The 23,350-nt window shown below is 37.8% G+C and overlaps 2 protein-coding genes across 3 annotated transcripts; one reads left to right on the top strand and one right to left on the bottom strand.

The window, feature by feature from the left end:
- The first annotated feature begins 121 nt into the window (after positions 1 to 121).
- On the top strand, positions 122 to 17,619 carry LOC145478988 (protein O-mannosyl-transferase TMTC2-like). Of its 2 annotated transcripts, XM_081457207.1 has the most exons (16): positions 122 to 320; positions 2,236 to 2,543; positions 3,402 to 3,685; positions 5,478 to 6,325; positions 7,401 to 7,429; positions 7,768 to 7,882; positions 8,111 to 8,196; positions 8,410 to 8,471; positions 9,970 to 10,036; positions 11,035 to 11,090; positions 11,240 to 11,318; positions 13,165 to 13,286; positions 14,723 to 14,804; positions 15,244 to 15,358; positions 15,507 to 15,570; positions 16,656 to 17,619. In XM_081457207.1, exons 1-16 carry the CDS (start codon positions 214 to 216, stop codon positions 16,818 to 16,820), a joined length of 2,589 nt encoding a protein of 862 aa, XP_081313333.1. In that variant the 5' UTR covers positions 122 to 213; the 3' UTR covers positions 16,821 to 17,619. The 2 variants fall into 2 exon arrangements, with proteins under 2 accessions (XP_081313333.1, XP_081313334.1); XM_081457208.1 differs by lacking the exons at positions 122 to 320; positions 2,236 to 2,543; positions 3,402 to 3,685 and adding an exon at positions 3,713 to 4,267 and having other exon boundaries at positions 4,559 to 6,325.
- A 143-nt stretch (positions 17,620 to 17,762) lies between these two features.
- On the bottom strand, positions 17,763 to 22,344 carry LOC145478989 (uncharacterized). Its single transcript, XM_081457209.1, has one exon. It carries the CDS (start codon positions 21,017 to 21,019, stop codon positions 19,322 to 19,324), a length of 1,698 nt encoding a protein of 565 aa, XP_081313335.1. The 5' UTR covers positions 21,020 to 22,344; the 3' UTR covers positions 17,763 to 19,321.
- Between the last annotated feature and the right edge of the window lie 1,006 nt (positions 22,345 to 23,350).

Genomic DNA, 23,350 nt, shown 5'->3' with positions numbered 1-23,350 from the left:
TGACATTTTAGGCTAGAACTCTTTATTTTTGAGCGATATTTTGGCAGCACCAGGGGCACACACATCCCATATCCCCCCTCCCACCCCCCGACAGCATGGCTTCTTATATTGGCGTGGCTACCAAGGTCCATCTAAACAACATGGCCAATGGCGGGAGTTAACTGTATACAGGTGGCCGGATTCAACTATTAAGCGCCGCCAATTCTTCTCGGAATGCAGAATGATAAGTGGAAATGGTACTATACAGCGGCAATTTCCTCTCTGGCAGGAATTTTATGCTATCTAAATTCTTTGTCAGCAGATTTCGTGTACGATGACAGGTGAGTGCGTGCACAGGCATGTTTTTTATAATCCGCGCGAGTCAGTAATTTTGGGTGACGGGTGGAATGTTGAGGTTTCACTGATTTCAATTGCTTTCTATTAGAAAATTAGCACTTTGGTCACGATACCAGCAATCGGCTCTACACTTTACAAAAGGAAGATGTTGATTGAATTGAAGACATTTCGTCTGAGCTTCCTTTATTTTCTCTGTTTCGTGTTTGAAATAAGCTTAACTTGAGCTTACATTTTCTAACGAGTGATCGTTTGCGGGCGTTCAGCTTAAAACCATTATGGCGACCCAAGGATCAAGTATTGCAAATATACTTGAATGAAAAAAAAAAATTATTCGAAGACTTCTTCGTCGTGGAAATCGTCGTTAAAGGAAAAAAATACAACTCGAAAACAACGCGCAGTCAAACTCAATAAGGCTGGCTATCCTCCAGAGATCTCGTGGCCCACCTGTGTTAGTTTATTTTTTTCGTTTAAAGAACAATTGTAATCTTCTCCAACAAAGACGATCTGAAACCGAATTTAAACAGTATTTGAATGAACGTCGCAGAAATGACTATTTATTTTGCGAAGCGTAAGATAGCATAGCAGAAAATTATGTATTGGAATAACTGTAAGGTTCTAATTACGCGTACTGTCCGCGTACTGTGTTTTGATTTCGACTTAAAACTGACAGAATTGTCAAAATATTACGTTTTTTTGGCAAAGGTATACTCGCAGTGGGAGTTTCGTGTTTGTTAATTATTAATGCCAATCATTTTGCATGGAGGAACGTAATTGAAGCTTTTCTGGTTTTAAAAGTTTGCAGCATAAAATCAACTTTGCAAAAAATAGTAAATATTTAGCCAAATTATCGTCAGATATATGCATGGTTATAAATGTGAATATTTATTGAAATATTTAAAGAAATTATTCACAACAAAAATGTAAAGGTGTCCTATCTTTCCTTTTCTTAATCACTTTTTTGTTTGTGATTTGTATCACGGTTTTATTGGTTATCAGCCTCAGTCCAAAGTGCGGAACATAACTTGAGAACCAAACATCCCTTATCATGTGCTCATTCAATCTCCTGCAAGAGAATTCTTTCATCTTAAGTAAAGAGCTCTATACTTGATGATAGCATAATGTGCCCAGACCCATGTCAAGTAGTGGGAATAATTGGTTTTACCATGGTGTAACCAATCTGACCAATCAGAGCTATTGGGAGCTGACAACAATATCATACCATTTTTAAGGCCTCTTAGCTGACCTGCTTTGTAATGCATTGTAGACTCTTTTTTCAAGCAAAGTAAATACTCCTAGTATGATCATTTTTGCCACTGCAAGAAAAATTAGAGCAAAATTGTTCTAATTCTGCAATTGTGACAGTGTTTTATTCTCTTAAACTCTAAACTGAGGGTATTTGTCACAAATCAAATACTTCTACAAGCCACATATAAATGGAAACTTTGATAACTGTACTAATGAGGTTTTAGCCTAATTAAAAGCTGAGGAAAGCAGTGAATCAAAGGAAGAGTGGGCACTAACCAAAAGAAAGACTGGAAAAACATTTTTAAGGACAGATACTTAACAAGTTTATTTCAGAACAATTCACCACAAGGCTAGGACTCAAAACATTGAAAATTCTCATTGTTTTTAAACCGTAAAAATAAGGTCTAGATAGCGAAAATTAGTAAGAATAAAGTAGTCAGCAGGACAGCCTGATTGAAATGCTTAATAAATGGGCTACCAGCCTTTTTAGACCCTGGGATGGAATAGTAATCCATCCTGGTGGAGTAACAATACTCCTAATGCTTCATGTTACACAAATCATTGTCCTTTAATCAGTAGCTCCTTTGATTATTCTTTAGATTACTATTTTCATTCATCTCTTTGTGAAATTATTTTTTTGTTGTTGTTTTATAGCCGAGCCATCATTAAAAATTCTGATCTCCTGCCTACAACTCCATGGAGCAATGTACTTTTCAATGACTTTTGGGGCACCCCTCTGACTCACAGTGGAAGCCACAAGTCTTACAGACCCTTGTGTGTGGCAACATTCAGGATAAACTATTACATTGGTGCATTGAATCCATTTGGATACCACCTTGTGAATGTCTTACTACACAGTGCTGTTTGTTGGTTAGTTGTGGTGTTGTCATATGTGTTTCTACATGCACACTTCCCAAGTCTAGTGGCAGGGCTACTGTTTGCCGTACATCCCATTCATACAGGTAAGATATAAATAACCTAAAGGGCAAGACAATTCTATTCCTCTTAGATAGGAGTTCAAATTTTCCACCTGTTAGAACACCTTTCCCGTACTACACTTTCCTCTCCACTCCATGCAGCATGTATTTGACTAACAGGACAAAAATATTGTTTTCTCAGATTTCTATATAAATCGCAGTTGTGCACATTAATTTTATCTGGACTAAAATATCAGATGTTTTGCTGAGAATTTTTTAAATTAATGACGATAAATAAATTATTTAATTACCTATTTATATTTTCCTAAATGAATGTGTAGCAATGAACTTCACCTTCCAGTGTATCAGGTACCTCTTCTCAATTCAGCCATCCCTTGTTTGATATACAAAAAAGATCACAATATGCAGTGATAGTTCCCTGGGTGAATAAACCTTCTATCACAGACCATATGCTGTACGGGACAATTAAAACTAACATCTGAGACCTATCCATGAAATGTTATTTATGAGAAAAAATAATTGGTTACAGTGGCACTCTGAACCCTAGATCAGCTCCCACTACCTTGGAGACCTGTCTTTTACTTAAGAGAGAGATAATAAGCACTGAAAGTATGTGTAGCTAGTTTCCTGAAAAAAATCACCATCTAATTCAGAATCTCAGCTGATGATACTCTGCTGGGCTATTAACTAGTGTAATTCTTGAGGAAAAGAAGACACAATCAGCCACCTGCCTCAACAATATAAAGCCTCCTAATTCAAGACGGTAACATTACCCTCAATACGTTTTAGGGATATATGATAAGAGGATATCCACTTCTTGTAGATATGTTTCAATAATGTTGTCATGCCTGATAACTTGTTATATTATATGTTTCCTAACAGAGGCTGTGACTGGAGTTGTTGGACGAGCTGATGTTGAAGCATGCTTCTTTTTCATTGCATCGTTTTTGGCATACATCAAGTCACACAAGGCACCTACAAACACTACTCTACATAAGCAGAACCGTAATCAGTGGCCATGGTTGTTGCTGTGTTTTGTAATGTGTGTTGCAAGCATGTTGAGCAAAGAACAAGGCATTACTGTTTTAGGGGTGTGTGCTGTTTATGAGGTTATCATCCTCTTCAGCTCTAACAAGAAACAGGCTGTGTTTGTCACCTTGACTAAGGTGAGTGGCACATGCTGTTAATGACAAATTTGGCGAAAAATATACATTATTATTGGATAATGTGTACTAAAGGCATCCGCGGTCAAGTGTCAATCAATACACTCAATCGACCTGTGATCGGCACTTGATCAACATCTCAATTGATACTCGGTTGACACTAGATTGACACTTGATCAACTGTTGACCGATAGTTGGCTGAGTGTCGACCGACTAATATGCATTGATCGACATTTGATGGCATGTCTGCTAAAGTTAGTCAATAATATTGTCGACTGAGATGTCAATCAAGTGCTGATCAAGATGTCGATCAAGTGTTGATTGAGGGTCCATTGAGGGTATCAATCAACACTCCACCGCGGATGACTTTAATACACATGATCCTTAAATTATTTTGTCTTCTGCAATAAGTACTACCATGCTTCATTATTTTATTCAGTTTTGTGATACACATCTCAGACATAATCTGACATGTATAATAGGTCCTGCTTGATAAAAAGGTCAAGAATTATCACTTGAGATTAGGCATCATCTTTTAGTTCCTAATTCACATCAATAAACCACTTTCGTTTACTACGATTATCAGTTGAGTAAGGCGGACGAAAGTTTGGTCACCAAGTTTTAACGTAAAAATCGTGTTGTTGTCACGAGCAACTGGTTCCGTATCCATTGGCAACTTGTCGGCCTTTGACGTCAATTGACAGCAAAGCGCGCGAAATTGTAGGCGACGCGACAGGCGACCAACGGCTGTTGATATTGTTACCAACGGAAACGAGGTAAGTTGCCCGTGACAACAACACGATTTTACGTTAAAACTTCGTGACCAAACTTTCGTCCCGCCTTACTCAACTGATAATCGTAGTATTAAACTTGCAGATCACATGTGAGATAATAGATGTAGCCCGTGGCTCTTAAAAAATATTGCATTTTTGAGGGAATTAATTTTATCCAATGTCTCCTTCATACCCAGAGATTTCTTCAAAAGATTTCCAAAGTAATACCAAAGAGTTTCAATGGTTAATGAGGTAGATCCAAAGTTGTTTTAACAATTGGACCACTGGGTAAATGTACCTTTTAGACTTGATGCCAGTGGGAATTTTTTTCCTGTCTTTGTACATGTACATCTCTAACTATATTGTTTAAGACTCTTAATATAGTCACTTTGTATACACTAACATGTAATTTTAGAAGATTTGACTCTACATGTGCCTTAGTTACTAGTCAGAATTATGACTTGCTAACAAATTTTCTATCAGACATTGTAGACTGGCAGGGTTGTAGCTAAGAAAATAGTCTCCCGGCTAAGATTTTCATTGAGCCAGTCACCATTTTTCACGAGAGACCTGAAACATAATTTCATCCTCAATTTTTCACAATACCTTGAATGCGGGGCTATCAAGCTTTGTGTTTAGAAGATGGCGGACACAGTACACAGAAAGAGAACACACTAAACATGTGCTCAAAACAAGATTTTATTCCAATTAATTTACTCATTACAGTGGCACCGATACTCAAGGTAGTCAGAAATTTATTCCAAACTTTTCATTTACATGTAGACAGTTTGATATGACTCAGATATTGAATGATTGTATGTGCATAACCTAAAAACCGTTTGTTGTCCTTTCCTGCGTGACCTACCCGCCAAATTCCAGGCGGTGAATTTCGCTGGCAGCCGGCACTTAGTGACAACCCTTGACTGGTAGCAACACTGTACCAGGTATAATTTCAATAAGCTATCTCAGCTACAGTAGTTGTAGTGTACAACCTTATGGTATCATTTGTAATTTGTTTCTAGGCTCTCCAAAGTGGCTCTACCTTGCGTCTTTTTTTGGTGTTTTTCACTGGACTTGGGCTTTTATGTTTGAGAATTTTAATAATGGGAAAGCAAGCTCCTGATTTTTCACCATCTGATAATCCTGCAGCAAATTGTGAAAGTAGCCTGACAAGGCTGCTAACTTTGTTGTATTTACCAGCATTTAATTTTTGGCTTCTTCTGTCTCCAAGAACACTGAGCTTTGACTGGTCAATGGATTCTATACCCCTTGTAGAATCATTACTGGATCCACGTTGTGCAATAACTGTGATGTTCTACGGATTTCTCACATTCTTGGGAGTTTACTGTTTGACAAGGTGTTTTCTTTGTGTTGAAACAAGTATAGAGGATCACACTGGAGATGAAACAGTCAGGAAGGAAAATCCTTCTGTGGCTCATAGAAAAGATCATGCACCAAAAAATGGGAAGAAACAAACAAGATCTACAGAAAGTTCTGGAGGACCTTTGAAAGATACAAATTCATATCCACCATACCAGAACAACAATTTACCAATGAGATCATTCAATGTCACATACAGAAATAACTTGCTTCAAGCTGCCCTTATTGCTCTTACAATCTTAATGTTTTCTTTTTTGCCAGCTAGTAATCTGTTTTTCTATGTTGGGTTTGTGGTGGCTGAGAGAATACTTTACATTCCCAGTGTGGGGTTTTGTCTGTTGATTGCAATCGGAGCTGATATAATTTGGAGGGCTTGTAATGAGGATCAGCAGAGGTTATTTACTGGGCTCTTGGTGTGTGTCTTCATCTTATCTGTTGCAAGAACGGTGCAAAGGAACTGGGACTGGCAGAATGAAGAAACTCTGTACAGGTGATGATCTCTAGATTATTTAAGATATAGAATGCACACTCCCATTGGTCAATAGGTGTGTTTAAATGACAGTATACAAACATGGTTGTGACAAGAAATAGTTACTTTGTAAAAGCAATAGGGGACTCTTTTTCAACATTTACATCATTTGTCCTCGTTGCACCATGGGACACATAAGGCTTTAGCGTTTACACAGCCTCATCTAAACACTAGAGGGGTTGGGAGAATTCTCAAAAGTTATGCAAACCCCGAGCTGACTGTATCTCAGGTTTGCATAACTGTCTCAGAATTCTACCAGCCCCCTTCGTATTTATATGAGGCTATGTAAACACAGCAAAAATACTCTTAACGCTTTTAAAACTCAAACTGTAGTAGCATATATAATATATATGTGTACATAATCCCTAAAACGTTTACATTGTTTTCAGAGAACGTTTATTTTATGTGTTTCTTAGGTGTTGAGCTTGGTCTGTTTCTATAGCTATTCTCTAATAGTTGGTGAGGGGCAATGCCCTGTGACAATTAATGTAGTCAAAAAAAGCTGAGAGGACATAGTCTATTAAGCCACAGCCTTGTTATTAAACATAGATCACAGAAAACTACTCCCAGAAACTGAATAAAAGTTCTCTGTATTTTCAACAGAGTTTTGAATTATGACTTCCAGGTAATCAGAATGTGTATTTCCTGCACTTTTTCAAAGTGTAGTGCAAAGTTATAATTTTCCTGATTATAAATATTTATGATCTTTCATATATTCACTGGTATTCTTCATCATCTATGGGTATATTATAAACTCACAACTTGACCAGCTCCCAGTTGGCTTGATAGCTCAGCTGGTAGAGCACTGCACTGGTTTCACAGAGGTTGTGTGTTCGAATCCATTCAAGCCTGAATTTTTTCAGGCTTTTTTCAGGCTTAATTTCACAACTGCTTAAGTTGTGTGTGTAAATGCAAAGATCAGTCATGTCTTCATAAAAAGTATAGTGCTGTGTGATTTTGCTTTAGTTTTTAGTATAAAATTGTACAAATCTATTAATATATCTCATGTTGTGGCATATTATTGCATTCTTAATAGATCTGGCATCTCTGTTAACCCTGCTAAAGGTAAATGTCTAGTTTTTGTGCTTCTTTATCCTTGGAGATGATTATGCGTAAACTAGTCTCCCTGTTTACCCATAATTAATATTATCTAGCTCAACAATTATTACTGTACATGTATACATTTATTGAACAGGAAAATACTCATTTTCGGTTGTAAAGAACATCAACTTCTTATAATCAAAACGTGGTTAACAACAAGTATTTTTAAATGAATAAAATACAATGTGTCTTATAAGTATCCTATCACTAAAAAATTTTTTTATTGTAAGTACTGATCACTTTGTTAGGTAAAACCAAATGCGGTAACACCTAACTCAACAATATTCTTTTATGACTATCAGCTTGGTCAAATCTTGGCAATGTATTGAATTCTCAAAGGAGAGTTAGAGAAGCAGAAGATGCTTACAGAAAAGCTCTCTCATATCGCTCCAATATGGCTGATACTCATTACAACCTGTAAGTATGTTAAATGTATTTGTAAGCTCCTTCAGAAAATGAATCCTTTATAAAATTGGGTAGAAGTCATTGTCTAATTTTTTGTTGTCAGTATTAGTGTACATCTTAACTTTTGTAATTTTTGACTTGATACTTGATTTATTTAGGATGCAAGGGCTAGATGCAAGTTTGTTCAGTCTCACTTTATTACTTTTCAAGAGGTATTGCTATAATTATTTTGCTTTTTAGAGGGATTCTTTTAGCTGAGGAGCAACGCTACAGTGAGGCAGTCCAAAGTTATCAACATGCCATCCACTTTAGACCTAGACTGGCTGGTGAGATCAGTTATCCTTGTGGCGCTGATAGTAAATTAATCACATGCTAAGGACTTCTGTAAAATTTCCTCATGAAAGTAGTAAATTGATACCTACTGTTACTCATAACTAAGGGAATGGCAGAATGAATTTTCTTTATTATTTTAAGTGGCTCTTTTACAAAAAAATAATTTCTAAATTTTGTAAATAAATTAGATATATGCTTCTCTGCAGCTGCCCATTTGAATTTGGGAATTGTGCTGGCTGACATGGGGCATAAGGAAGAAGCTGTTAAGGTATTGTTCCTTGCCAGATGACACACAGTTGTACACAGTTGTACACAGTTGTACTTGTCATTTACGTCCAACTGTCCTAATCACCTATCAAGCTCAAAGACGGCAGTAGAATTATGTGTTAAGGACATTGGGGACTGGATGCTGTGCAACAAACTTAAGTTAAATCAGGATAAGACTGAACTTTTGGTTATTAGTTCTAAATATCGTCCACGACCACCCCTCGACTATATGCGAGTTTGTGATGAAGTAATCAAATCTAGTAAACAGGCCAGGAATTTAGGAGTTGCACTCGATCGATGTTTGGATTTCAAAGAACATGTTAAAATAACCAGCAAGAGCGCATTTTTCTGCATTCGTATTATAGCTAAAATTAGGCGATACCTATCCCAGAGTACTACTGAGACTATTGTTCACGCTTACATAACATCACGTTTGGACTATGGTAACGCCCTACTGTATGGTCTCCCAAAGTATCTGATTAATAGACTTCAGCTTGTACAGAACTCAGCAGCTCGCCTTGTTACCTTGACTAGAAGGCAGGAACATATCACACCAATACTAAGGAGCTTACATTGGTTGCCAGTTCATTTTAGGATTATTTTCGAAATATTGTTGTTAACTTACAAAGCTCTGAATGGACTGGCCCCTGATTACATTAGAGACCTACTGCGATTTAACATTTCTGGTCGCACACTAAGATCTTCAAACAACAGGTTGCTTGATGAGCCTAGAGCAAATCTTAAAACGTATGGTGAAAGGGCCTTTTCCATGGCGGCACCAAGCCTCTGGAACAAACTACCCCTCCAGATCAGACTTTCATCATCAGAGGCAGTTTTTAAGGCTAATCTTAAGACTTATCCTCTTAAGCGTGTGTTTGATTTGTAGTTTTTACTTTTTATTTGTAACCTAATTGTATCATATAGTGTTTTTAATTCTTAGGATTCTGATAGGATTTAAGATTTTTTTTTTTTTTTTTTTAAAGGATTAGGATTTTAATTTTAGGATTTTAAACTTAGGATTTTAATTTTAAAGTATTGTAAAGTGCCATGGACAATTAGTGGAAAATGGTGCTATATAAATGGATATTTATTTATTTATTTATTTATTTATTTATTTATATATTTATTTATTTTGTTTAAGTTTATAATTTATTTGACTCACAACATGACAACCTTTCATCAAAGATGCCATAGCCTATAAATGGGGTGGACAGGATTTTTATTAACTAGTATTAACAAACTAAAGGGAAAAAGTTGCAAACAGTACTATCTGTAATATGTCTGTCAGTAGTGTGTGGAAAGGAAATGTCAGTAAGACTCAGTAAATGTTAAACTGTTCATGAACAAGCCACCAAGATCTGGTGGTATGAAAACAAACTTTTCATATTGGTCAGTTAGAGGTGTTTGTTACAAGTAGAATGAGATATAGGGCAAGTTATTCATATAAGGTATTCATCGCAATTAATTGATATGGTGATCTTTCTTTGTTTTCTTGTTAGATTTTGAGAAATGCTTCAACCATTAGTGGTCATGGTTTAAAGGATCCCAAACAACACTCTCATTCTAGTAAGTACAGTAGGCAGCTGAAAGTATAGCCCATGGATGTTAATAAGAGAAGGGTGTGGTGTCTGTGGTAGATGAATCTCAAAGAACTTATGCACTGTATGCATGCCTAAAAATATGCGCAGTGTGTAAAGTACATCTGATGACACTGTGATAGTGGCTTTTGTCTGGTGGGCAAGTGAATTACTTTCATTAATCATCCGCTGAAGTGAAGTAATTTATTTAGGGTGAGTTATGAAGGTGTATATATTTGCAGGTTCCAGAATCAGGAGCTGGTGTGCAGAGTGAGAGCCCTCAAACTGGAGTGTTGTGTGTTTTTTTCTTTAATGAGAGAAGCTTTACTGTCATGCTCCTCCCTTTAATAATCTGACAAAATACTGTGCCTGCCTGACTATGTACATCTTTTGTACAGCCAATAATGTTTCTTCTCACAAATCTATACACTGATTCAGACTATATCTAGCAGTTTTATTTTCAAAATGGCACAATTGCTTAGAACTCAGGTAGCAAAGCAAATTACAGTCAAAACAGCTCAAGCATTCCTGCCAAGGATGAATGAATGAGTTCACTACCGGAAATTTTGATTTCATTACTTGTTTCAATAGTCCGTTCTTCGAGTGAAGAGTAGAAAATTCAAAACAAGACTCGATCCAATACTCGAATTTTGATTGGATTAATGAACTTTATTTAAAACGAACCTTTTCAAAAATAGTTAGGTATCTTGACACAAACCTACCATTTCTGCCCCTTCCATAAAACCCTCTTTGATGTCAGCCATCCTTGATATCTTTCCCGCCACTACAGGAGAAGTCCTGGTGCTTAGCATTCCAAATATATGGTATAAGCGTATTGTTCATTAATCTAATTCATTTACCCTTGGCAGGAATGCTTGAGCTGTTTTGACTGTAATGTAACTTACATAATTATATGATACATATATGATATATGTGCATGCACTGACTTACTATATATGATCTGTGTTTTTTCTTACCACTTACAAGTTGCATCAATAAAGTACAACCTTGGACGGATCTTAGCTCAACTTGGACGAGTAGAGGTAAGTAGATTTTTTTTCTGGCTAGACAGTAGCCTTCTATTTAAGCACACAAGCAGAAGCACTGAGTCTTCAAGGACTACTTTTAATTATCGATGTATCATAAGCCTTACATATGAGAGGTTTTTATTGTTATTTTTATCTGCTGACAGGAAGCCCTTATTATTTACCTGGATGCAGTAGAGACCAGACCACCTCATTACGAGCCTCATAGTCTGTTCAACTTGATAGGTAAGTCTTTTCAGTTTGTTATTCTTTGATTGCATAAATGTGAAATGCTTACTTTTCAGGAATGTGGTGTGCACCCTAAGGAATGTTTTTGTTTGCTGTTTGTCGTCCATTTATATCACTTTCTGCACAGTCAAGTAATGATGTATGTGGGCTTGTACACAAAATTTCTTAATAATGGCAGGTATTCATAGGAAAGTCAGACCATTTTTGTGCCTCAAAAATTTTAAGAACTCTGATTTCACATGGAAGAATGGTCCCAGATTTAATCTGTTATTCTTGAAGGCTAGAAAAATGCTGGCTTTGAACAAGTTCAGACAACAATACTCAGTTGATGTGGATAGTGGATCAATCAAAGTGTTGTCAGTTATTTTTCATGGATTATTGATGCAAAATGAACATTTCTGTAGGAATGCATTAGCAATGCACCCAGTTGAATCAGCTCCGAAAAAAATTATTTTTTTTGTTTTTGCCTGTGCAGAATTTGATCACATTGTTTGAGTATTTCTTTATAATTTATGAGGCATAAATAAACATGCTTATGGACCATACATATACAGTATGTACACCGTTCAAACTGATTGTGATGATAGTAATGATAATATTTGGTCAAATATTTTTATTATGTCTTCATTCTGAGTATCTGACAGAAAAATATATTTAAACGTAGAAGGACATCCTGAAAAGAAATTCTCAAAGGTTGTCAGTATATACTTAGAAGAATATGTTAAGTGTCATACTGACCATTTTGTTTATCATTCAGGGTCAAATGCATTTAATTTTTACTTATTTTCTTAAAGTGGTACTATGATCAAATTTTTACCCCTTGATTTTTTAGGTGTATCACATAGAATTCCATGAAAGAATAAAAACGTTGTTTACCGTTTGCAAATATCTGCATTAGTTCCAGAGATATCTAAGTTTGAAAAATGTGCAAAATATTCAAATGAGATGCTTGATGACGTCATACACTCAACCCAATATTAATCAAGTACATAAATAGAGCTATCTTGGCCAATTTGCAGCACAGACCATTGAAACTTGGTAGGCTAATAGTTCTACACACACAGCTATAAACAATTGTTCCCATGGCAACTCACTCCTTTCCAGTCCCCATCCACTTGATTTCAATATGTTAGTGATTTTCAGCTCAAAAAACGTTAAACAAGGTCACAAACCCAAGCTAACATATTTATATGCTTGCTGGATCATGCATATGAGACACCATTAGCAAATATCAAAATGGAACACCAAAGGTGGCCAGAAAAGCCTTTAATATTGGGGAGGTCTGGAACCCAGTATGTTGCCATGGTAACAAAACTGTCAACCCTGTATTGTGGAGCACATATAGTAGAATCTTACTGCAAAGAATCAAACATTTCTGATACAAATTGGCCAAGATATCTTTCTTCATCATTGATCAAAATTTGGTTGAGTGTATGGCGTCATCATTTGGCTAATTTGCATATTTTAAAACCTTGAATATCTCTGGAACGAAATGATACGTAAAAATAAAAAAAAAATACGTAAACAGTATTTTTCTCCTCATGCAGACTACTTGTTAATGTTTTAAAATGGCTTGGATAGGAAAGATGCCATTTTTGTCGTAGTACCACTTTAAAATAACTGGATTTATTTTACATTTAACTTCAAGCAAAAAACTAGCATGTCTTCATTTACCTGTAAATATATTATGTTGTCCTGGGTTATGTAATCTTCAGAAGAGTATACTTTGCTTTGTCATAGTGGCTGTGAAAAGTACCTAGGTACATTTGGATTTATCTAATTGATTGATTGTACAAATAACATGCATAGATTTTAAGTATTTAAATCAAATATGCTATCCTAGGTGAGGCATACTCTGCAACTGGAAATATTGATGAGGCAGAAAAATGGTACAAAGAATCACTAAAGAGTAAACCAGATCACTTGTCTGTACATCTCACATACGCCAAACATCTTGCTAAAATAGTGAGTACAAATGTAATGAATGATTGTTCAGTTCATAGTAACTAATTTGCTTAATTAGTTTGAAAGACATTTTTCTGTTAAAAAGTTAGATGTACGATATCGTTGACATGCACTAGGTAAAAGGTAGGTGAAGTCTGCATACAAGCCAAGTGGCCCATCAGGCCAAAGCTTATCCCGGTTTCTGTAGCATGAAGTGACTAGGAGTAGAGGTGACTATTTGGAAAATTTCAACTATTGCAATCATAATATTGTATTGCAATAGGTCACATGGGTATTGCGATAGTGGAGCTACTATTGCAATAGTGTTGTGATAGTTTTCAGGAATATCTGTTTTTACTTAATGCCTTATACTTTAGGAAATAACTAAGAATGGGCATAAGTCTTTCATGATAAACTGCAAAATACAATTCAAAATATCCCTTGCTCTACTTGAATTATGTGGAAAAGGTCACTGAAAGAATTGGGAGAGAGACTTCTGTTCAGTCAGCTGAGTTACTGGTTCAGCTGGACTTGAGGCATCTGAGCACAACTGACGAGGTCGAACCTTTCAAATCTCTCAATTTACGACATTTTTGGTCCATCAGATTCGTCGTATTTTCACTATATTTCAGTGTTGTCATGCATAATCTGCACCCCACTGTTGCATTTTTGATGCCAGAGTCTTCATTTTCTTTGATGAAGCCAACTTACTTCCACCCAGAAGCCGTTCCTTTTTTGTTGGCAATGATTACAAAATTGGCTGCCGTGTTTGAAGTTGGAGCAAACCTCGGCAATTTATAGAATCCCCCTCTAACATTAGACACAAAGTGGTTCAAGAATCAAGTTGCTAAAACATTCTAGGTGCAGTTGGACAGTAGATTGTTTTGTACTGTTTACAGTTATTATGACCTTGAGAATCAAAGATGGGTAAGAAACGGTGTCTTTATTTTCCAAAGAAGTTAAAAAGTCAGAAGCATAGAAATTATTGAAACTATCACTAGTTCGCATACTGCTTCATTTTTTCTATTGATCCATCGCTATCGCAGCGATAATATTGCGATAATTGATAGTTCGATGTATTGTTACAGCGTTAACTAGGGGTATTTCTACTCCCCCTCTGGGTGGGTTGCTAGCCCATTGCAGGGTTACCCTGGTAATCATTTATACACCTGTGTGGAGAGATTCACTGGGAGAGTAAAGTCTCTTGCCCAAGAACACAACATTGTCCCCAAACGGGGCTTTAACCCGGACTGCTCAATCCAGAGATAAACGTCTTAACCATGTGGCCACCATGCCTGCCAATTGGAATACATTTGGCATGCAAACTTAATTATTACATGGCATAAATATACTGGTAATCCATAGGACTAACACTTCAGAATAAAATGACTTACCAATGAAAGATAGAAATTAAAGTGTAATATAGCAATAGCAATCATTAAATGCTCATTTTCTAGGGCCACTTCACTGAAGCAGAGGATTGGTTTAAGAAAGCACAGGCGTTGAATAAATCAGATCACGGTTCCTGGACTCATTATGGTAGGTTAATATTAGCCGTTTAGGTGAGTTTGCTTCTGCTTAAGAAATTTAGTTCTTTAGTGAGACAAAACCCCAGGGCTGGGTTGTTCAAAGCATGATTAAGCTAATCCAGGATTAGTGTAAATTTTTATTTCAATTTTGTAACTTTTCAGAAAAGTTTTCTGTTTAACGTTTTGGTCCCTCAATTTTGGCTTTGACTTATGTAAACTCCAGGAAACATGGACAATGAAAACATTATTATTCAAGAGAAATTAGAACTCTGTTTAACTTTTAATCCTGGAGTAGCATAATCAGCTCTTGAACAACCAGGTCTAGAATATCTATTTATACTGTCATCAATACAGCTTACATGGAAATAAAAGAATAAAAGTGTTTTACAGAGCCAATCTATTATTTGTTGATATTTGTTAATGTTTTGTGTATATTTGTTTTCTTCCAGGCCAGTTTTTGTATGATCAGAAGCGAGTGGTTGAGGCAGCTGCAATGTTTACAAAGGCAATGGAGTTAGCTCCTGGTGATTTTGAGATAGCATTTACTGCTGCTGGATATCTTAGGTATGTTTTGGTAAACAAGAAAATAGGCTGGCTTGATGCAGTTTGTGTGCTTCAACTTCAGAACTGAACTATTTTCATTTTGATCTACATGTACCAGTTTACATAGTCCAAAGATGATTTAATTTTGATGTTTATTATTTCCTTTTAGAGAAATTGGAGACAATGTGAAGGCAGAAAAATGTTATAAGACAGCAGTCCAGTTAAATCCAGAGGTAAATTATCATTGTCCACTTTACCAGCAATAACCATGATCCCCACCTAAGGAGGGGTCATTGAAAACTCCAGGGGGAACGAGGATTTCAAAAGCCAGAGGAAAGAGTTGGAACTAAACTGGAATTTCCACAGGGGTGCTCATGGGTTCTGTGGTTCAAACCAAAAACCCTTCCACGGAAGGGGTATGGACATTTTCATGGAACAAAACATTGTCTTGCATGATAAAGACACATGGCCAGTAATTTCTCACCTACACAGTATAAATAAGTGTTTGAGGAGAATTTACTTGTGGCAGCATGCGAAATTCCTGGGAGCAATACGCTAGTTGGTATAGATTCAAGCTCAACATTGCTGTTGTGTTGCATAACAATTAAAACTGCCTGATCAAGAACAAATGCCAGATAACTGTACATAAAGGTTGGGCATGTAGCTGGCCCGGGGAGGCGCGGTGGCCTCATGGTTAGTGCGCTCGTCTCTGGATCGAGCGGTCCGGGTTCAAGCCCTGGCCGGGGACATTGCGTTGTGTTCTTGGGCAAGACACTTTACTTTCATAGTGCCTCTCTCCACCCAGGTGTATAAATGGGTACCGGCGAACTTAATGCAGGGGGTAACCCTGCGATGGACTAGCATCCCATCCAGGGGGGAGTAGAAATACTCCTAGTCGCTTCATGCTACAGAAACCGGGATAAGCTCCGGCCTGATGGGCCACTTGGCTCGAATGCAGACTTAACCTTACTTTACCTATGTAGCTGGCCCAGGGAGGGGGACTCCTCTGTGAAAAGATATGCGATGGGGTATAAAGCACAGGTTTTGGTCTTACTTAGGTTGCTTGGGACAAAATGCCACTATTTTCAGCTTTCAAGGTATCTTTTAGGGTTGCACTTGAAGAAGTACTGAACAAATGTTGTCCATTTTGAAGTGGTACCTTTTAGGGGTCAAGAAAACTCAAGCCATGCTATGATTGGTCTCTTTTTGGGGTTCAATTTAAATGGCATATGTAGCCCAACAGTTTCTTTAAAACCTACTACCCAAGTTGATGACATACATTATTTTGTAGCAGTAAAACATGTTGGTTTGTTCTTAGAATCCTGCAGCCCATATGAATCTTGGAGCCATGTTGCATCTTCAAGGAAAACTTGATGAAGCAGAGAAGAGCTACATGAAAGCACTCAGACTACAGCCCGGAGACCAGCTAACTGAGGAGAATTTGAGAAAACTGAGATCTTTACAGGCCAAAAGAAAAGTTTAAGTTTCAAATATATAATTATCATATCAACTAAGCACGAGGGCCTTACTGGAAGAATATCAGCTCTAGGTCTTGACAGTGCGGACCAAGCACAGCAAGGCTCAGTACGAAAAAGACAGAGGGCCAATATTCTACCAGTAAGGTCCTGAGCAAGCATGGTTAATAATAGACTTATTACATGACTAAAACTACCCAAAAATCTTCAAGAGTGATCTTGCAGGATCACATGAGATGGTGCCCATTCCCATACTCAGGAATATTTGACTGGCAATGGAGCAATCTGATTGGTTGATTTTTAGTTATTGGTCCTCTGAACTAACTTAATCGTGTAATAATGCATGGTATAGTATCGACTGAAATTTGAAAACAATATATTTCAAAAGATTATTAGTTTTGTTGGAAATGCTAAAAAGTTAAGCAAAATAGCTCATTTTAAAGTTCTTAAACAAGTGCTTTATAGTTCTACAAATAGAAGAGTGTGCTTGCAGTTCTTCAAATCGAATATTTATAGAAAATGCTTAATAATTCTAAAAGATATTGCTCAGGTTAAAATGTGTTCTTAGTATTTGACCTTTCTGAGAGAAGTAACTTATGGTTCAGTTTAAACAGAAAACCAGTAAATTATAGAGTATGTAAGTTATAAGTTTGTTAAAAGAAATTGAAGTTCAATCATAAGATATACAGAAATTTGAGAAAGTTTTTTAGGAATGACTTTTGTTGTTGTAACATTAATTTTTATAGTTATTAGAGCTTTTTATGTTTGTTATTTAAAGAGTTTATTAAAAGATATTTTTTTCCTATACCAGTCTGAACTAGATATTTTTTCCACAATAGTTGCTACTAACACTTTCAATGCCTGTCTATTGCTAAAATAAACACTTTTATATGAACCAGTGTTTTACAGACAACATACATGTGCATTTAAACCACTACAAAAAAGGCTGCCGATAACAGATTCTTAGAAAGCATAGCAGGTAGTTTTCTTGTTGAATGGCAAAATAACAGTGGGAACGCATTGAAGATGAGTGGCAAAGATGCCCCATTCAAATTGTAATTAGTACCCGTAACTGGATACTCGCGCTATTGGTGTCATAACACCATGTTGTGATGATGATGATGTTGATGACTGGATACCAAAGTGATCATGCGCCATTATACCATATTTGTATTTTTTTTATTGGACTTGAACTAGCTTGCAAGTGAGGCTAATGCAGGGGGTCTTTTCAAATGCAAATGAATAAACATCTTTTTAACGATTTTTTCCCTGTATGAACCTCCATTGCAAGCTTGGTCCAGTCGAGTACCAAGAATACAAATATGGCCTATTACATGACAAATAGGTGTAAAGGATGTTGTTGGAGAACCAATCAATTTCTGGCACCTTTCTAAGGAAATTTCCTTACCATTTGTCCCCATTTCAGAAGTTCTGGAATTTTTGGTTGAATGGAAAGCACAAGAAAGGAAAATGGCTACTCAGTGTTTTAGCAGTATAAATTTATGCAGTCTTCAGTACACTTACCGTAAATCCTTGAATTAGCGCCCCCTTCGAATAAGCGCCCCTCCTATTGGCCGAAATTTACAATAAGCGCCCCCCTCCCCTCCCCCCATTTTGTGGATGAGTAATGAGACAACAAAGGGTGTATAGTTTTCGTCATGCAGTATTAGATTTGTACATTGTTTCAGTTTGTGAACATGTTTAGTGAACACATTACTAACGGTGCTGCGATTTAAACTTTAGGATCAGCTTTTTATGTCAATAAACAGCTTATGTTGGTGTTTACGTGCAGATGATGTATTATAAAAATGATCATGTCAGGCTACGATTTGGGAAAAATTAAATAAGCCAGCCAAGAAGGGGGCAGGAAAAAAGAAGAAATAACTCTAGCCCTGAATAAGTGCCCTTGAATAATAACCCTCTAATATAACCCTCGAATAAATGCCCCCCTTGAATAAGCACCCCCCGTCTTATCCTAAATTTGAAATAAGCTCCCGGGTGCTAATTCGAAGTTTTACGGTAAATCTCAAACTTTTCATGTACATGTACCAGATATCAAAGTTCAAATCAATATTAACATGGAGAGGCCTTACTGGTAAATTACTCTGTATGACCAAACTGATCACTATATATACATGTACTGTATTGTTCTACCATACAGCTTTTCAACGAAACGCATAACCTAGTCTGTAAAGACATTACAACTAAACCTACATAAGTGCTGCCCAAAGGAACAAAACGGTGTGCTTACAGTAAAATTTCAAGAGAAAAATAATCAAGAGTAATTCAATTCACATTCCACAAAATAATAAAATGCACTCTGGTTCTGGCTAAATCTCTCATCAAAGTCTAAATTATTTAGCAGTGTGTCTCTGATGTTCTTTACATCAGTGAATAGCTACTATATGTCAAAACTATGCATTTCCTAAAGATCTCAATTTCTCAAATATAACAAGAACTGTCATTTCTATAACAAAAATAGATCTGTATCTTCTGCAGCAATCACTAATCACTCTTTGTGAGACAAAATTTGGAAGAACTTCTTCTCGTGGAAACAAGCCACCAAGCTGTTACAACCCTTGGACACTGCAATGGCATTCAAACCTCCTCCCATAGGAAAAGTAGTAACCACACTCCCATCTGTTTTAACAACCAGAATGGTATTGTTGTCAGAAGCACACACCAAGTTTTCATGCAGGGAATCCACTGCCAGTGACAGAAGCTTGATTGTCTTACCACCCAAGCTTTTTGTTTCCTGAAGGAACTTTCCCTTGTTATCAAAGATCTTGATTGTGCTTGTGCAGTCGGCAACATAGAACTTATCCTTGTGATGTACTGCAGCCACGTTATTTCCCTTGAAAAGATCACATGTGAATGCCAACTTGTGGCGTCTTTCTGCATCATACACTACAACACCAGGCCCAGATGTGTCACTGCTGGATGTAAGAACATAACGGCCGTCCCCACCCACTGCCATCTTCTGAAACCTTACAGATGCATTTGGGGCCTGGACAAACTTATGAATGAAAGCCCCATCCTTGTCAAAGTGCAGAAGGCGATTCTTCTCCTGATTCAGGACCACAATATCACTGTTGTTAGTATATGCGATTTCCTTGAGGTTACCATATTTGATATCAAACTGCTTATGATGATCTCCAGTAGAAGTAAAAACATGAACACGCCTACTTTCTGCATCAAGAACAGCAATTTCACCAGTCAATGGCGAAACTGTCAGTGTTGTTGGAACAAAGTCTGTGTTAATATGACGAATGACACGTCCATTTGACACGGAGTTATCTGGTTGAGTTTCATCACAAGAAATTTCACCAAGGATTTTGCCTGATTTGGGCAGATTCCCAGGGTTAAACTTGGCACCAGTTGTACACTGAAGACTGCGCAAGTTAGCAACTGTGGCTCCTAGAGTCTTAAAATTACCTTGAAAATGTTCTTCAAAGATGCCTTTTGACTTCTGGAATGTCTTCCAGTCATGTTCATCTGTAATTTTGTCTGCAGTCTCCAGAGAAGTTGAAACCTTGGCGTAGAGCTGTTTGACTTCATCATACTTCTTTTCAAACTGAGTTTTGGTAGCCTTCCCACCAAAGGCTTCATCCACTTGGGACAACAGTCTTTTCTGTTCCTCCTCGATCATCTTGGTTAGACGCTTAGCTTCCGCTCTTATCTGATCTTTCATTCTCCTTTTGCTACCTTCGATCACATCGCTGCGCAACCTTGAGAGCTCCTCGAACTGTTCCCTCATGACACTTATCTCTTCTCTGTACTGTTTAAGGGCTTCACTGAAAGCACGTCTTTCTTTTCTCTCGGGTGAATTCTCTATAAGCCGTTTTAGTAAGTGGTTGGTAGGAAAACCAGTCACTCCAGACGGTGGAATGGTCGACTTGACTCGACACTCTGGGCACTGGATTATTCGCTCATTACGATTTCTTTTCGCTAGGTTTTTAAGACACTTAACGCAAACATTGTGGGCACAATTGGGAAGGCACTTGGGCTCATCAAATACTTCCAAACAAACGGGGCAATCAATTTCATTCCCCACAAATTCTGCCAAGTGGTCTGCAATTCCCTTGGACTTCGCCATCTTGCATGCGCTTCTTCGCGCTAGGATTTGTGGGAGCGAGCCAAAGTGCTCAGCGGGCCCTGTCAACGACAAAGGCAGGTGTGTAACGAACACATCGTTTGCAAATGGCATGGGAGCACATTTAATTCCGGCCGAAAATCAAAAGCCTTTTAAGCCAACTTGCGATACAGTGGAATAGAGGGGGTAAGTTTCTAAAGAAACTGTGGTGCTGCGTCGGTGGGGAGAATAACAAGATAATTTGGTTTTATCAACTGGGTTGATAATGACTATGTGAATTGGCTACCGTAAAGAGATTTCGAGCGTTAGCCCTTCATAGGAGCGAATCGGATTTGGATTCGCTCCGACGAAGGGCTAGCGCTCGAAACGTCACCTTTCGAATCTCTTCACGGTAACCAATTCACATTGTCAACCCAGTTGATAAAACCAAATTATACAGTGGAATATCCCGATTTCTCGAACCCTCATATTTTCGAACCTCCCGATAACTCGAACCAAAATCGTTTCCCCTCCTCAGTCGAACACTGTAATTTTACCGAGTAACCCGAAAACACCGACCCCCGGTCCACGGACTCTACGGACCGGTCCATGGACTACCCCTACGGACACCCTCTACGGGCCACCCTAAAAATAGAATAAAAAAAGTAAATGACGATTTCGCTTATGGGTTGTCTAATAGATTACTCGTGTCGGTGAAATAGCGAGCGTTACGCTGTACAAATGTAACAGACTTGGGCTTTTAAAACCCTCAAAATAATATCTAAAAGCTGTTTTCGGCATAAGGAGATGGCGATGGCAAAAACAAAAGGAAAGTTGTTACCTTCCGTCCGTGGCTCAATCTGATTGTGGCTATGGAAGATGTGTTTTTAGATCGTTTGCTTGTTTTATCTGTAATTCCGCCGAGCAAATTGTGAAGCCTGGAACGAGTTCATAGCCACAGCAAAGAAAATGGCAATGTGTTTAAGGATATAACTTGCTACCGAGCCTGAACCCGCCAAATCTGTAACATTTAATTTGCACAACGTAACGTTCGAAATTTCACCGACACGAGTAATCTATTAGACAGTCCGTAAGGGAAATTTTATTCTATTTTTGGGGTGGTCCGTAGAGGGGGTACGTAGGGGTAGTCCGTGGACCGGTCCGTAGGTACATGTGGGCCGCGGACCAGGTCCGTAGTGGGGGCCCATGGACGGGGTGTCAGTGTTTTCGGGTTACCCCCCGATTTCTCAAACTCTCAGGTTTTTTGAACCAATTTTCGTTTCCCTTGGAGGTTCCAAAAATCGGGATTCCACTGTATTTGAAACAGTCATGCTATCACAAGGATGCTTAAGGAGAAAAGATTTAAAGGAGTTTGTCACTGTTGCGTGGCACTAACAGCAATCATCACAGGTAGCCCAAGCTCAGCATGTGAGCGTCATAATATCGGCATACAGTGCAAGAGTTCAGCCCTAATTAGATGGAGGTAGTTAATTAGACATGAACTTTGTTGTAAGAGATTGTATGGAAATACTTTTGTCGCTGTTCACTGTAGGAAATGGGCAATGAAATTTTCCTTTAACTCACCTAAGTTGTTTCTTACGATTCTACAGCGTTGAAGGCGTCTTAACGCCGGGTTAACTGCGGTGGAAAACCGACCTGCTCACAAAAGGTAACCCGCCAAGAAGTTTTTAACGCTGTAAAATCATGAGAAACGACAAGAAGACAACTTAGGTGAGTTTAAAGGAAAGTTTTTATCGCCCGTTTTGTACACTTTACAGCGACAGCAGTATTTCTCATACAACCTCTCACAACGAAGGTCATGTCTAATTATTAACTACGCTCCATCTATTAATTAGGGTTGAACTCTTGCACTGTATACTCACATACTGGACTTGCCCTACCGGTGCAATCATTAATTTAGCGGTCAGTACTAAATGCAGACTGCAGATACAAAATGCAGACTAGGTACAAACTAAACTGCAGACTGCAGTCTGCGGACTAGGTACAAAATGCAGACTGAGAATGAAGACTCTTTTTTTCGTCGAATACGTGATATGATAACATGTCATTTTATAACTAAACCAGAAAAAAGTTTGCACAGCGTTAAAAGGCCTAGTGCTACAGCGTTTCGCAGGACATGTAGGTAGCGCAGATGGTAGCGGCGTCGACAAAATCTGGATCGGACCGGACCGAATCACGGATCGGGTCACGGACCGGATCACGGATCGGATCAAGGAAAAAAATTCAAAATTTTGTTGTGCAAATTGCACAAGAGTGACTACTGTGAGCAGAACGTTTTATTTAATTTAGGTGTGATATTCCTTTATTCTTTTATAATATCAAGCCAACTGGGAGTTGGTCACAGATGAATTTTTTTCAGGCTGTTGGGTTTTGATTGCGATGATCAATCATGTCTTCATATCTTTCTCCGCAGTTCAGATAAATCATATTTCGTGTATTCACTTG

This window comes from Orbicella franksi, chromosome 2 (assembly GCF_964199315.1).
Source record: "Orbicella franksi chromosome 2, jaOrbFran1.1, whole genome shotgun sequence".
In the NCBI taxonomy this organism is placed as follows: domain Eukaryota; kingdom Metazoa; phylum Cnidaria; class Anthozoa; order Scleractinia; family Merulinidae; genus Orbicella; species Orbicella franksi.
Note: the sequence above shows the minus strand (reverse complement) of the source record. Positions and strands in the feature narration are given on the sequence as shown.